Source organism: Gamsiella multidivaricata (genome assembly GCF_025024155.1).
Source record: "Gamsiella multidivaricata strain RSA 2152 chromosome Unknown BC939scaffold_54, whole genome shotgun sequence".
NCBI lineage: Eukaryota > Fungi > Mortierellomycota > Mortierellomycetes > Mortierellales > Mortierellaceae > Gamsiella > Gamsiella multidivaricata.
The window spans coordinates 94,521-109,316 of NW_026251762.1; the positions used below are offsets into that span (position 1 = coordinate 94,521).

The window sequence follows — 14,796 nt, forward strand, 5'->3', positions numbered from 1 at the left end:
GTGGAGGAAGGAGGACTGAGTGGGATAGGGTGTGGATATTGTAAATGAGGGATGGGTGTCCGTGTGGGCCTGCTCGTCGAATACGGGGGGCACAGGTGGTCCTGTCCCTCTGTCGAGTATCTTTTCAATTCCGCTGTTAGTCATAAACGTATATAAAGACTTTATTTCGCCTTTCTTCTTTTTTCCTTTCTTTCTTCTTTAAACTCCATCCCCCTTTCCCTCCAGCTCAACCCAACCCAGTCCAGCCCAACTCATCCCGATCCAATCGAAGCAAACCTTCTGTCCTTTTAACTAATCCTCTCGGTCGTATTCGAAACCAAGTATGCCTTTGCACTCGCTTACCAACAAGGAGGTCATGCACCTCGAGCACCAGTACAGTGCCCACAAGTACGTTTTTTGGCGCTGTCTTTCTGTCACACAGCAATGTGGTGGCAATGGCACAGACAATGGCGATCTATTAAGCGTTGTTATACTGACATGATATCATAATATTGTATCCATTTCTTACGTTCTTGCTCATCAGCTACCACCCCCTCCCCGTTGTCTTCACGAAGGCTCAGGGTATCTGGGTCTGGGACTGCGAGGTAGGTGTCTTTGGCCTAGTTTCTTCCTTCTGATCAGCTTCCCTTGCTGCTCTCCTGGGCACATGACTCATCACGGGAGCGAAGCAGTCTGCCAGGCGATACATTCATTCCATACTGACCATGTCGCCTGTTATCTTATCTGTCCTTAATAGGGAAACAAATACATGGATTTCTTGAGCGCCTACTCGGCCACCAACCAAGGTATGTCTCCCGGCGATGGTGTCCCTCTTTTTTTTTTTTTTTTTTTTTTTTTTGTGTTTAATGTCCTAGACACACAAAAATACATCAAACACGGCCGGCATATGCATGCATGCCCGCAGCTGTTTCTGTTGTTCGTTGATTGGTCGTTGAAAGTACCATAAACACAAATAGCCCAGCTCACCCTCCTTTCCATCCGCTGCTTTTCATCACAGGTCACTCGCACCCCAAGATCGTCAAGGCTCTCTGCGACCAAGCGCAGACCCTCTGCCTTAGCTCCCGCGCTTTTTACAATGACGTTTTTGGCCAGTACGCCAAATATATCACCGAGTACTTTGGCTTCGACAAGGTCCTCCCCATGAACACCGGTGCCGAGGCCGTCGAGACTGCTATCAAGCTGGCCCGCAAGTGGGGTTATCAGAAGAAGGGTATTCCCGAGGACCAGGCCGTCGTTCTTTCCTGCACTGAGAACTTTCACGGACGCACTGTCGGAATCATCTCCATGTCGACCGACCCCGATGCCCGCCTTGACTTTGGCCCCTACCTCCCCAACGTCGGTCCTATTTGCTCCAAGACCGGCCGCACCATCCGCTACAACAACATCGAGGATCTAGAGTACGTTCTCGAGCACAATGGCAAGAACGTCGCTGCTTTCTTGGTCGAGCCCATCCAAGGTGAGGCCGGTATCATGGTCCCTGACGACGGCTACCTTAAGAAGGTCGAGCAGCTCTGCAGGAAGCATAACGTCCTCATGATCGCCGACGAGATTCAGACTGGTCTCGCCCGTACTGGCAAGATGCTCTGCATCGACCACGACAATGTCAAGCCTGATATCATCTTGCTCGGCAAGGCCTTGTCCGGAGGCGTCTATCCCGTCAGCGCTGTCCTCGCGAACGATGATGTGATGCTCTGCATCAAGCCCGGTGAGCACGGTTCGACTTATGGTGGTAACCCCCTTGGATGCGCTGTTGCCATGGCAGCTTTGGAGGTCATCAAGGAGGAGAACTTGGTTGAGAAGGCTGCCACTTTGGGCGAAAAATTCCGCGCCGCCGTTTCCAAGATTCAATCGCCCGCTTTGGCTCTTACCCGCGGTCGTGGTCTCCTGAATGCCATTGTCATTGACGAGAGCAAGGCAAATGGTCGTACTGCCTGGCAATTGTGCCTGTTGATGAAGAAGAAGGGCCTCCTTGCTAAGCCCACCCACCAGAACATCATCCGTCTTGCTCCCCCTCTCTGCATCACTGAGGAAGAGCTCATGGACGGTGTCCGCATCATCGAGGAGTCTCTTAAAGAACTCTTGGCCTTGACGGACGCCGAGGCCAAGGCTCTTGAGGCTGAGGACGAGCACTAAGCCAGGTCGTTGGGCCCCGCGCGAGGCGGGTTTCGGAGGAGGATATGTTCCAGGAAAGAAGAAGACGTGAAGGAAGAGGGAAGGAAAAAGGATCATCGAGAATACAGGACGGAAGATGGGTGGAGGACCCCAGATTGGCTTGAACAGTTGTTCGAAGGAGGGGGTAGGAGTGAGAAGAGGCGCTGGACGCGATTGTATTGACTAGATTTCCTTTTTTTCTTTTTCTTTGGACCCTAGTTCTGTTGGGCGTGTGGAAGGCATCTTTGTGCTGGACGCATGCTGAACCGGGAGATCCAAAGGGAAAATGAGTCTGAAGTGGTTGAGCACCCTATTACAACAATCTTGTTGGATTTCTACCTCGCGTCTCTTTGGAGAGGCGAACGAGTTCAATGGGAGGGGTGATCATTACGGGCGTAAAAACTGTTGTTTTGCGGCTCCTCTTTCTCCTACCCTTTTTTTTTCAAGCCTTTTATTTTTTATTGGAGGGTTTCTTTGTAAAAACACCCATTTTTTTGTTTTGCTGGACCCATTTGGTCTGGCAGGATGTTGTACATATACTTATAGTCCCTGTTATATTATAGCTTTTCTACATGTACTCTCGAGCATTCTTTTTCTTTTCGCACCTTTCTTGTACTTTTACACTATTATCCTAAACTAGTCTATACTCTTAGTCTCGCGCAAAAAGCAAGTATACTGTTATCAAAAGTATTCATCCCATGGTCTCTCTCTTTTTATGTTTGATCTGCAGAAGAATTCATAATTCGGTGGTTTTTATGGATGGTTTCTATGGTTTCTATGGCCAAGTCTATGCAAAAGCCGCAATCTAGGCGGAGCTAAACGGTATCTGATGTTTCCATGCAGTCCCTTATTCACCGCGCATGAACTTCATGGTCATTTCGTAGAAGAAGAATGTGGCAGCGTTGGCAGGGAAGGCCCTGGCCATGGTCGGACCAAAGCCCTTGAACCAGACCTTCCAATTGCCACCTGCGGCCTCGACTCGAAGGGATCGGAAACATTCCATTGTGCTCCTGTAGCTCAAGTTGCTCTGCATCCTCGACTTGATCACGTCCTGAGGGTAGCATGGTACCCAGGCACCGAATCCTGCGATACCACCGGCCAATAGCAGTTCCGGTGTGCTGAGCTGGTCAACTTGACCGTTGTGGTTGAAATGCGCCAATATCCGCTTGCCACCTTCGTATGTCACTGTTTTGTGAAAGAGTTAAAGACAAATAAAAGAGAATTATCGATGAGTACTCCTATTGCCTTCTGCTTCCCTATTTCGATCTCTTCGCATGTCTTGATTGTACCCAGGCATGGTTCCTGAACTCACCAAAGTATGTAAAGTAAGATGGAATATCACGCATGAGCGTAATATCCATACCACGATACAGTCCTCGCAAACCCTGCTGACGGAAGGTCCGGATGCCCGCATCCAGCACTCCAGTGTACTACAATAAATAAATAAATAAATAGATCATTAGTCGATCATGGTCTGTAACGAAGGCCTTCCAATTCCCAGTGTTTGTTGCGCTACATACTGGCTTAACAGCTCCAGCTCCAGCTCCAGCTCCAGCTTTTGTGGCCACTGCAGCAATACCAGGATTCGAAGCCGGTCCATACTGCGTCTGCAACTTGACCTTCAGCAATTCTACAGGACAGTTCACAAAGGCCATCACACCTCCCGCCATCGATCCAGCTGTTCCGATCTCCACTATAAAGGGACAATGATGAGATAACAGGCGTCATGTCAGCGCTGCCCTGTAGATTTTAAAGTATGTCCGGAATGGTCGGTATCAAGAGTCACCTACGCAAACTAAGGGTCCTGGTCTCGTCTCCACCCTGGAGCATGCGACGGAAGGTTCCGTTGGCTGCAAACATAACAGCATTGCTGAGAAAAAAAAAAGCGTGGTAAGAAAGAAAACAGGTGTGAGCGTAAAGATTTCCATCTGTGAGTCACGCTTTCCACTGAAATTGAATAGAACGAACTGTACCAGATTCCAATACCCATCAACGGCGAAGTGACACCCTTATATAATCCAGTGGGCTATTTGATCAACAAAGGTTACTTCAACATGTTAGTAATGTGTTGGTTGTCCTGCAGCCCAATTTGTTCCTACAGGGACACTGCATCCACAGATCGAGTAAGCTTTTTAAAGAACGTACACCTTCTTCCTTGAGAGTCATCCGCAGACAATCCATGGCTCCGCTGTACTTTGGTGGGTTGGGCTGGGTCTGTAGCCGGACCTAGTTATCCGCATTGAAGTAGACACAGAATAATAAATGATATCAGCCCGACAAAGTATTTTCGATATGTATAGTCTAAGATGGCATAGGCACTGACGCTTGAGTGTTACCTTCAGAGTATCGAATGGGTGGCCTTTTATTCCGTTTGGGAAGTGGGGTATTTGGGAGAAGAAGAAGAAAATAGTTGAGCAGGGTTAAGACGTTAGATGTCGGTTGTCAAGGGCCAAGTACTAAAGCAACCGTATCATAGCCCTCTCTAAATCATTCTCTTGATCCTGGTGGTATATGGTCGCCATCGTCATCCTGAAGGGTTTGGAGAGTCCGCATCCTGAAATGTCCTGAAATACAACAGCGGTGATGCTGTGTTTATCCTTCACTTCCTGAGTGCGAGCGAGTGAGTCCGGTGGAGGCATGTGTACCTGAAACGACCTGCGCCCAACCACCGACAGTGCCTGCGACGACGTCGTTGACCCAGCTCGGAAGCACAAACGTGCTCTGCTTAGAAGACAGTACTAGTCCTGACATTATTGCTGAGGAAGTGAAAAGGTAGCAGGGCGGATGGGGGTAGGGGGAGAGGATGCAGTGGAGGAAGAAGAAGAAGAAGAGGTAAAAGAAAGGAAACTCCGGCCTTTTGCTTTTTGTTTGGCCTCTTTTAAGGTTTGAAAAGGCCCATCCGACTCAAGATGACCCACACAATACGATAAAACTTAGAGGACAGCCTCATAGGTGCCCGATCTTTTTTCAATGCCCCTTCGGCGAATGGCAGTTGCAGCGATGTGCAAGGTGAAGAGTGAAGTGGGTAAAGCAAGTTGTAGAGAGAGCCATACTGTGTCCCGATAGACATACCTTTGGTAATGCAGTCCCAAATGAAGTGCTAATTGCTAATGCTGCAGTTACAGCAGTAGTCTCAAGTGCAACCCCCTGTTCTCTTTGTTGCGACCGTCCACTGGAATGTGGAAGCGAATCGCCTTCCAGAACGAAATCTCGTAGAGTGCGAGAGCGTGCGAATATTTGGAGCATAGACTATACATGTAGGCACATCAGGATACACATAAAAGAAAAAGAGCATCGCGAATGATGTTGATTTTGCATTTAATCCTCGTGTTATGTACAGGAACAGACCATCATCCAAAGCCATACAAAAAAGAAACAGGAAAAAAAATTGCTTTGGACAATGCCCGAACGTTGGATACTATCATAGCTCTTGCCCCACCTCGCCTCTTCCTCGCCGTCCAGCGCATCCTTGCGTTCGATACATCCTCTATACTCGGTATTTTTTTTCTTTTAAACAACCATGCCCTAGTACATACAAATAAATAAGTAAGTTCATAATGTCCTCTCGACCAAGCCTGAAGCAGCTCTAATCAAATGAACAATGATACATCCATCTTGCTTACCTGCAAAAGCATCTCCTTTCGAACCTGTTCAAAAACTTTCAACATCTTGCGCCGCGCTCCCAGAGCTGCAACTCCCTTGTTGATCAGGTCGCCATCCGACAGGTTGACAATGTCGCGCCACTGCATGCCCTCAAAAATGCTGTTGTACTTGTGAAGTCTTAATGATCGCAGCCATGCTGGGGTATCTGTTGACACAGAAATAAATAAATAAATAAATAAATAAAAATGGAGAAGCACTAGTTAGTTCAGTTCAGTTCAGTTCATCTCGAGATGAAGCAAATGGAGCAAAAGGTAAGCAATATATACCTTGCAAGAGCTCAAAATCAACGCCCTCGGGTTGTTTTTTTTCCTTGGCGGCAGATCCACCTCGTCCGTGGTGGCTGTTCATGCCAAGGCTCGAAATATCACTCGTGTCGCTCAGATAATCGTCATCCAGTGACGAGTGGTGGTGGAGCGAACGCTGGAGCGTGGGTGGGGATAGATGTCTCTTTTGGTTGTAGTCCATGGGCACGATGGCGCTGCCATCCAGTCCAAAATTGCTGTTGTTTCCACCAGTTGCCCAAGCAGAGTGTTGCGCGGACAATCGTGGCGAAGTCGATCCCGAAACCGGCCGAGAGCGAAATCCAGATTTGATGGGCGAAGGAAGAGGTGACGTGAATGGCGAAGCTGCCCGCGATCTTGGTTGCTGTTGCTGCTGTTGCTGCTGAGAAGAGCGTGCGGAGGCCGAAGGATCTAGGGATAGATTTTGCAACTGCTGAACAGCCTGCTGTTGTTGCTGGGAATAAGAGTTCAAAGATGGTTGGGGTCCTCCATACGTGAAGCCTGAAGCATTGCCCTGCGATGCTGTTGAGGCTGTTGTTCCTAAAGCTGGATAGTCCGAAGTGGAACCAGATCCAGATCCGGAACCAGAAGCGGAGGTCTCGTTGAACATGGTCGACACGATGTTAATCGAAGATGTGTTGGCGCTCGCACTCAATAACTTCTCGTCACCCTCCATCACGGTCACCGGGACGTTCGAGATGATGGCACTCGGGCGAAGCAACGTCCTGCGGCGGTTATTCGCCTTCAATTCTTCAAGAGTCGAAGTCCTCGGCCCGCCATTGCCGCTTGTATTCGTGTTGTTATGCATCCACTGAGAGATGTTCAGCTGCGCCAGATCCGCTTCGGTCACAGACTTGGGCCGCTCAACAGCCAAGCCAGAGCTCGAGTATCCGCCAGCGGTCAGGTTATGTCCTGTTCCGTTCGTGCCGTTGTGGAAGCCTCCCATGTTCGGTGGCGACATCATCAGCGGCGTCCATGGCTTTTCGAGTCCCTCGGTCGCAGCGGTTCGATGGTTGCCAGAGGCACCACTCAGCATCCATTCCGCCCCACCAACAGATTTAGGACGTCCGTATGAGGTTCTGTCTCCGATATTGCCTGGCGATCCTGATGAAGTCGAGCCGGTGGCGGCACTACCCCCATTATTGTTGCCGCTGGTGATGGGGTTGGCGCCAAGCGACGCGAAGTTCCAGCTGGAAGTGAACATAGACGAAGTGTCGCCCTCGTGGACTGATTTTGGGCGGTTGCTAAAGACATTGGGCGTGCTGATGCGGTTGAGAGATCCCTGCCCTGGCTTGTTATACTGGTTCACGCGCGCAGCGATCGACTCGGACAGTACGCCGCTGCCAATCATGCCATTGACATGACCATTAGGGAGTGCATTGTTGCCGCTGTTGTTGACGGTCCCGTTTATGTTACTGCTGAACTTGTTGTTATTGCCGGTGTTGCCACTGTTACTGCTTGTGTTGCTATTGTTGGTACGGCCTAGGAAATCGATGCTATTCCTCTTACCATCCCTGCGGAACAACCTGCTGTATTCATCGCTCTCTCCAATAGTGACAGAGTGGCGATCATAGAGCCGACGATGAACAACGGGTCTGTCGAGCGATGCCGGGGGCTGGATCGGGAGCACATTCAAGAGCCTTTGGCTAGCCTCCATCTCGGCCTTAGCCATGGCGCCATGCAATTGATTCTGGACAGGATCTATATCAATCGAACATGAAAGGCTATATCGTCAATGCTCCTATTCAAAAAGCAAGGTATGGACTGCACGTTGCCGATATCCACACACGCAAGAGTTCGTAATTGGCTGGCCTCCAGTATGATCATTCATGGTCAGGTCACGGTTAAGCCATATAGCTGCAGTGTTGCATCTCGGCAGGCCAAGCTGATCGCCCAATGACTGGCCCATTGAAATGCAGGAAGGGCAGGCTCAATTGATGTTCGATAGATCAGCAATTAATATGGACCTGATTGGCCCCCCATGGGTTGGCAACAGTTAGTATCGCGAGAGGTAATTCCTTGTGCTTACCCTTTTCATTGGGGGCCAAAAGTGCCCCGACAGGGTCCTTCTTCGCCATTTGCTGCAGCACCGTGATAAAGAACCGGATCTGGACCTGGGAAGAATGCTGAAGGAGTGAGTAAAGCGCAGCTGTCCTCTCTGCTTCTGACAAGACCCTAAACCATGACTCGATTGTCGAGAGTTCGTCCTTGAAAACTGTATCCAAAGAGACTACAGCCATCTCCTCAAGTGTCTGCTCATAGTGGGATAAGTCCTCGAACCATTTGTCAATTGCTTCAGCTACGATGAAGTGTGGGGTCAGTATCAAAGTCAATCGGGGCCAATTGGGGTCAATTGATAGCAAATGGCGACAAATTGCCTTTGCGATTCATCTACATACGATAGAAACAACGGCTTACCTTCAGGCGACTGAAAATTGTTGGCGAGAAAAGGGTGCTGGTGGTTCTGGGGGAGGATTTCCGAGGCTGGGCGGGCAGCGCGCTGAAAATGTTGCTGCTGCGATGGTTGCTGTTTCTGATGCTGTTGTTGACCAGATGCAAAGTGCTGCTGCTGTTGTTGTTGTTGTTGCTGTTGCAGCAGGGTAGGGCTGTAGTCGGACTGACGAAAGGAAGCAGAGGGATCGAACGACTGCTTCCCTTGTTCAGACAGCATGGTGAAGGACTCGGAAACTGGACGTCTCGCCATTCACTCTATTAAGGTCGACGATGACGAAGGATGTGTGCAAAGCAAGAGGAGGCAAAAGAGCAGAAGAAAAGGGGTGGTTAGATAAAAAAAGCGCATATCATGGCGAGACCCATTGAGCATAAAAGGGAGGTTCACTTTTGCAGGGAAGGCATAGTTGGAGGTCAGACTTGTTGCATCTGTTGTAGCATAGATAGTCTGCCTTCTTCTACTTCTTCCCCTCCTTTAGATGTTGTCATGTTGAGTGCTATCGTTCGATCCCTTCTTCCTTGTCGCCACTGAGTGTTGAATGTTCTTTCTGGGAATATGCAATTGAGGTGGGATGATGCAGTGGGGAGCGGCAATGTGTTCCTGGATCTAAGTGGGACAGAGGGTCTTACACAAGCGGAGAGGACCAGATGGGCAGATGCCTGGGAGGCGGGGAGGAGTGATGGATGAAGAGATGGATGTGAAGGGGAAAAAAAGAGGGAAAGGGGCAAGATGGGAGGGATGGGGCAGTGGGAGAGAGCATAGACAGAGGGGACAGGCCAGTTGCTGAAGCAAGCAATGCACCTGCCTACTTCTTCTCATCTTTTTTGGTACTGTTTTTCCAAACAATTAGTCCGCCCAGCGGAAATTACACAACAGCACGCCAACCAAAAGTAACAGAAGCAATAATAACACTCGTAGCGATAGCATCTCCACGCAGCCACTTCTCCTCTTCGTCCTATCTTGAGCCGCCTTGTTTCTGTCCACAAGGCTCGAGGATATGTTGCACAGGGCACATAAGATCCACGAATCGCGCTTTGTGTAGCAAATTGCAGTACATAGTTTTTTTTAATCAATATGCTCGTGTCCAGGAGAGCACGGGTACCCGTCCCAGGAATGGGAGCCACGCCGAGTCTTCGTGTTGCATATTTACAAGCGGACTCCAAATCGGCAATGGAAAGCAAGGGACAGGTTGGGCCGTTTCCCATCGCGATTATATTTTTTAATTCAAAACGTGGGCATTTTTCAGCAACGTTCCCCTAGCTGCCATACCACTAGGATGATTCATCAGAGTCCCCATCCGAGTCGACAGCCTCGAGAGTATCGCCTCGTTTGATAATCGCGTCCTCAGGGATGATTCCATCCTTGTTCAGATAGCCAAAGTTGTACCTGTCCGCATTGCCATCCAAGATCTGCAGATATTCGTCGAATCGGTTAAAGTCAAGCTCCTCCTTGATAATGCCCTCGTAAATATGCTTTTCCTTGAAGGCCTCCATCTCCTCCTGATATGGCTCAAAGTCCAAGGGCTGGTTCTTGCCCTCCACCTTGCGGTTATAAGTGGTGAACATAGGCTGCAAAAAAAAAAAAAAAAAAAAAAAAAAAAAAAAAAAAGCAGAATGATAATACGATGCGTTAGTTAAATAGTCAGCATTTTGCATTTCGTGTTAAACACATGTGGTTAAGCATTCTCTTTACCCTCTCAAGCAGGAGTCCAAGACTAGGTGCCTTGGGAATATTAATCTTGTTCTCCTTAAACGTCTCGGGAATGAGCTTCAAGGGCGTATCTGTCCGAATAATCATGACAATCAAGCCCACCATCTTGCGGATTTGATGAAGCATGAAAGACTGACCGTGGACTTTCAAGCTAAGCCATTCCGTGCCCTGGATCATTTTTGGATCGCTCACCTGTGTCATCAATAAATGTCAAAGCTAATGTTAGTATGTTCACCACGCAAATTCTTCTGTTCATGTTCAGGACTTCAGCAAATCCACCAAAATACCTACATCAAACTTCATAATGAAACGCTGGCAGCTCTTTTCCTTAAAGTTCTTTCCGATCGTAAAGTTATGAAAATTCTTGGTGCCAATGTACCCAGCAAAGCCCTCGCGCACCTTGGCCAGCGTCGCCTCATCAATACGGTACTTTCTCTTCTCTGCCATTTCCTCCGGTGTCGAAATGTGAACGCTCTCATCCCAAGCCATGCTGCCCTCTGGCGCGCTTTCCCTCATAATGGTCTCCTTTGGTGGTCCAGTCCGTTCTGGAAGGGGTGGTCGAGGTAAGAACACGTATGTCGGCAAGAGATACTCGTAAACACGCGAATCGCACAGCACCTTGGCGTTGAACGAGTTGATCGTGCGGACATACCCAAAGATTCGAATTTGCTCCGGCAAGTAGGTGTTAATCTTGCCAATGATATCCTCAACGTCAACAATCATCTTGAGCGAGACCACATTTCCAGCAGCATGGACACCCTTGTCAGTTCTAGCGGATCGCATCATGCTAACCTAAAATTTGGACTCCATAAGTAGCTGATACAGTACGTACTGTCATTCAATGGTTCAGCTGGTCTGTAATACCAGCGAAATCGTACCTTTTTAATATCGTCCGAGTTGTCTTTTGATACTGCTCCAGCCTGAACCATGGCCTTGAAGAGATCCCCTTCAATCGTCTTGGCGTTCGGGTTACTATGAATATTTCAAAGCAACGGTAACGTCGAGTTATCCATCATATACGGCCGCAATACCCATGCTGGAAGCATTCCATAGTGGCCACTTACACTTGCATGCCCTGATACCCCGTCCCACAGTATCCTATGAGCAGCGCAACTTTACGCTTCGGTATACGCGCCTCCTTTTCTTCATTGTTGTCCGTTGTTGTTGGTGTGGATTCGCCCGATTCTACAGCTGCAGCCTTGGCGGCTTCCTCAGCGTTGCGAGTTCCAGGTCCCCAAGGACCGCTTCTCTTTCCTTTGTAGTTGTCGGCACCACGGATGTTGCCGCGAACCTTGTCACGTTTCGGCCCGAGGTAGGACGATGTATCCTCAGCATCAATCTTAGTCCTGCTCCTCTTAGCAGCGCTTTCTCCTGCAGCTTGACCCTGGGTCTGATCCTCGGCGATGGCCCTTTTGACGACGCTGTCGTTTTCTGCGTCGATGAGGCCTAATGCTGAGGCCTCGCTGGCGTCGTTCTGGGGGATTGACATGGTCGAAATGGTCGCTGCAGCTTCGAGACGGTATCGCGAGGTAGAAGAGACTGTGTTACAAGTGAATGGTCGCAGTGGACGAGTAAATGAGGCAAAGAAGGAAAGGGCAAATGAAGTGGAGACTCTACTGACGAGCATTGAGATGAAGAGCAACAACAACAACAACAACAACAAAGAGAACTCAACAACGAATGTGACTGTAAGCTTTTGTTTTTATTTTTTATATTTTATTTTTTCTCCTGGCAGAAAAGAACACTAAACAACTACATTCATTTCACCATATCATGTTCCTGACCGTTCAATTACCTACAGAGATACAATAGAACGGCGTTAGATTCAATTGCTGCCGAACTTGTGCTCGTACTCAAGCAACAAGTATTTGTTGTTCATGGCGAAAATCAGATAGTTTAGAAATGGGTGTATTCCTGTAGCGGGGTCTTACTTCCGCCTCATAAACACGGACCAAACATTATTCATCATATTCATGTACAATCATACTCGAGCAATTGAGTCTCGATAATTACCTTAAAAAACGTTCCTGAGCGTGCATCACGAAGGGGGGAAAAATAACGAGGCCGATTGTACGCTAAAGACTGAACATCAAGACGCGAAGAGGAGCAATTAGTTTTGTGATCAACTTTTGTTATAGATCCGAATCGAGCTTCAAGAGTTTGTTGAAATCTGATCAGATCGTTTAGAAAAACTGGATGTATTCTTGCAGCGGGGTCTTACTTCCGCCTCATAAACACGGACCAAACAAAATTCATCATATTGCTGACAACAAAAGAAATGTGCTCTTAAGGAATGGAGTTCGTCAAGGCGGGTACTTACAGATCAAAACGAAGGGTGGAAAAGAGTATGGGAAGGTGCGAAAAAAAATTTGCCGCCGTGGTAGTATTTATTGAGATCCAAAGACTATAACCCTTAAGCGTAATGGCCTTGAATTGGTTTCTAGCGGCGAATGAAGATGTTCTTGGTTGATAAAGTTTTTTGTACGATTCTGAAAGTCAGTGATATTCTGGTGCCTCGCTCCAAAGTACTGCAGTCGTCCGGAATGCCATTAGGAAGAGCCTCCGCGAGGTTCAAGATATTGCCCTTGCGCAAATCATCCAAGGTGGTCTCCCGGATTCCATGCATATACTTGTTGTAAACGTCCTCCTTAAGCACCAACAGCGATCTCGGCTGAACGAGAAGCGAAAACTCAGGTTCTTGGCCCTGATGGTTATCTCCGACTGACAAAGATAACGATCCATCATCCATTAGCTTCTCGGCCTTGTCTGGAACTTTATAAAACTCGAGTACGCAGTGCGAGGAGAGTGACACTGTAGCGACCGTAGGCAGGTATGCGGGACCATCTTTATGAGGCTAAAATGGGGCGAGCAGTCAGTTGAAATGGTTAGACATCGATCCGATCAGTTGCAATCTGCCCACAAGATGTTTTCATGCGGACTAGATCGCCAGATTACCATGATGCCTTGACCCGCTAGATATTCATTCACAAAGCAATGGTTGGGGACGCGTTTTGTGGCATCCAGGCCATCAAAAACCCCTGCTTCCTGAAATCTAGGAAACATATCCGAGAGCCAGCAAGGCAACAATTCCGCAATCATTCCCTTCTCATTTACAATACCACCTACAAGAGGAAAGATATAATAAAGAATGTTAGTGCTTGTGGATTGTGTGTTTGCATTGTCATTATATGTACTCTTCAGTCGATGCAGGAACAAGCATACAAACAGACAGACAAAATAAAGAATAAGAGCGATAAAGAAAGCACATGAAAGAAGCAGGGTACGCAGCGAAGTGGAGGCACAATTGCTCTCAAGTTCACGTTCCATTGATAATCCCGTAGCAGGTTCAGAATATGGGAAGCAATTGCCGATGCGCGTCTTCAATAGGATGATAGGGTACGAATGCTCAATGCTCAGATACAGTACATACCCCAATTTTGAAGTCTTTCATGTGGGAGGTATATGGCCATAGGTGATGGGAAAGGACGCATGTGCATGGCAAAGTATAAACGCAGGATTAGAGGTAGAGTACCAGCTGGTGCCCCGGCGACGTCCAGGCGTTCACTTTGAACGTAAATAGCACACACAAGAACCATAATTTACCTTCGGTTCTTTAGGTAGACCCATTTTGGCTTCGGGGCCGAGAGCACCTACAATGATAAAAAGAACCATAAATGTGCACAGGATGGCTACCGTCAGCTGTTGAAACCCGTAGCCACAACTAAGACTATTTTCGCTATTCTTTCCTGACCTTGTCGATCAAAGCTTGTTCCTCTGCAGGTGTGATAAAGTCCGGGAGATAGTAAACACTCGCAGGGGCGTTGACAACCTTGCTCGAAGCGATCATTGGTGCTATGGGAAAAGTGCTATGTAGTGAATGAGTGAATGTGTGGATGGGAGGTGGAGGATGAAGTTGATGGTGATCAATTCAAATCAAACACATTGGTGGTTACCTCGTATGCGTGTAGTACAGGACGAGCGATCAAACTAAATGTCAATGTGGAAAACGATTTTATTTGCCACCAATTTGAATGAGGACAAGACAGCATTCCTCCTCCATTAATGATATGTAATGTGAAGCTGCGCGATGCATTGCGTTAAGTCTATGGCCAGCAAGGTAGCCCAGCCGAGGAATTTTAGGTTGGCAGGGCTAGGCAAGCGTGCATCCGGCTCCTGTGGAGGCGACTGTCGGCTCGACCGCTTCGCAAGCCGATAGGCAATCATCATCGCCGCCATTTTTCACTTCTCAATACTGGCTCTGAAGCAAAATTACAATACAACGGAAGCTGTTTGCTATGCTGAGGCAGTGGGTGTAGCAGTGGATACAATTATAGTACGAATATCATGTACGAAATGGCTTTATGGGCAGCCCGATACATCAGGGACCGATCGCTATTATTATTGTCGTTGCTGTGGGCACTATTACCGTGCCCAATGCCACTGTCCAGATCTCCTTCAGCTGCCTATTATACACGCGCAAACAGACACAAACATAAACATAGAGACACGAATGAAAAAACATGCAGGCAAGGGCTCTCA

The 14,796-nt window shown here is 48.2% G+C and overlaps 6 protein-coding genes across 6 annotated transcripts; 2 read left to right on the forward strand and 4 right to left on the reverse strand.

Moving 5' to 3' along the window:
* Window positions 1–322: 322 nt before the first annotated feature.
* On the forward strand, window positions 323–2,133 carry BC939DRAFT_505194 (ornithine aminotransferase; the record flags this gene model as incomplete). The annotated part of the gene is made up of 4 exons (XM_051560625.1): window positions 323–387; window positions 524–584; window positions 737–785; window positions 998–2,133. 4 exons carry the CDS (start codon window positions 323–325, stop codon window positions 2,131–2,133), a joined length of 1,311 nt encoding a protein of 436 aa, XP_051409895.1.
* Window positions 2,134–2,333: 200 nt separating this feature from the next.
* On the forward strand, window positions 2,334–2,861 carry BC939DRAFT_239940 (uncharacterized protein). Its single transcript, XM_051550929.1, has one exon. The coding sequence runs from the start codon at window positions 2,438–2,440 to the stop codon at window positions 2,789–2,791; it is 354 nt and encodes a 117-aa protein (XP_051409896.1). The 5' UTR covers window positions 2,334–2,437; the 3' UTR covers window positions 2,792–2,861.
* Window positions 2,847–4,984, reverse strand: BC939DRAFT_426172 (mitochondrial carrier domain-containing protein). Its single transcript, XM_051553169.1, has 8 exons — window positions 4,797–4,984; window positions 4,488–4,510; window positions 4,297–4,377; window positions 4,125–4,177; window positions 3,942–4,021; window positions 3,672–3,844; window positions 3,464–3,581; window positions 2,847–3,336 (listed from the first exon to the last, which is right to left on the reverse strand). Exons 1-8 carry the CDS (start codon window positions 4,900–4,902, stop codon window positions 2,999–3,001), a joined length of 972 nt encoding a protein of 323 aa, XP_051409897.1. The 5' UTR covers window positions 4,903–4,984; the 3' UTR covers window positions 2,847–2,998.
* Window positions 4,985–5,661: 677 nt separating this feature from the next.
* Window positions 5,662–8,766, reverse strand: BC939DRAFT_505196 (uncharacterized protein; the record flags this gene model as incomplete). The annotated part of the gene is made up of 5 exons (XM_051560626.1): window positions 5,662–5,676; window positions 5,775–5,959; window positions 6,081–7,796; window positions 8,125–8,394; window positions 8,514–8,766. The coding sequence occupies 5 exons, from the start codon at window positions 8,764–8,766 to the stop codon at window positions 5,662–5,664; spliced, it is 2,439 nt and encodes an 812-aa protein (XP_051409898.1).
* An 839-nt stretch (window positions 8,767–9,605) lies between these two features.
* On the reverse strand, window positions 9,606–12,114 carry BC939DRAFT_458432 (pseudouridine synthase). Its single transcript, XM_051556597.1, has 6 exons — window positions 12,057–12,114; window positions 11,322–11,943; window positions 11,136–11,229; window positions 10,549–11,049; window positions 10,240–10,449; window positions 9,606–10,115 (listed from the first exon to the last, which is right to left on the reverse strand). The coding sequence occupies exons 2-6, from the start codon at window positions 11,882–11,884 to the stop codon at window positions 9,819–9,821; spliced, it is 1,665 nt and encodes a 554-aa protein (XP_051409899.1). The 5' UTR covers window positions 11,885–11,943; window positions 12,057–12,114; the 3' UTR covers window positions 9,606–9,818.
* A 513-nt stretch (window positions 12,115–12,627) lies between these two features.
* Window positions 12,628–14,173, reverse strand: BC939DRAFT_240236 (uncharacterized protein). Its single transcript, XM_051550931.1, has 5 exons — window positions 14,009–14,173; window positions 13,861–13,907; window positions 13,688–13,701; window positions 13,213–13,379; window positions 12,628–13,111 (listed from the first exon to the last, which is right to left on the reverse strand). The coding sequence occupies exons 1-5, from the start codon at window positions 14,102–14,104 to the stop codon at window positions 12,698–12,700; spliced, it is 738 nt and encodes a 245-aa protein (XP_051409900.1). The 5' UTR covers window positions 14,105–14,173; the 3' UTR covers window positions 12,628–12,697.
* Window positions 14,174–14,796: the final 623 nt, after the last annotated feature.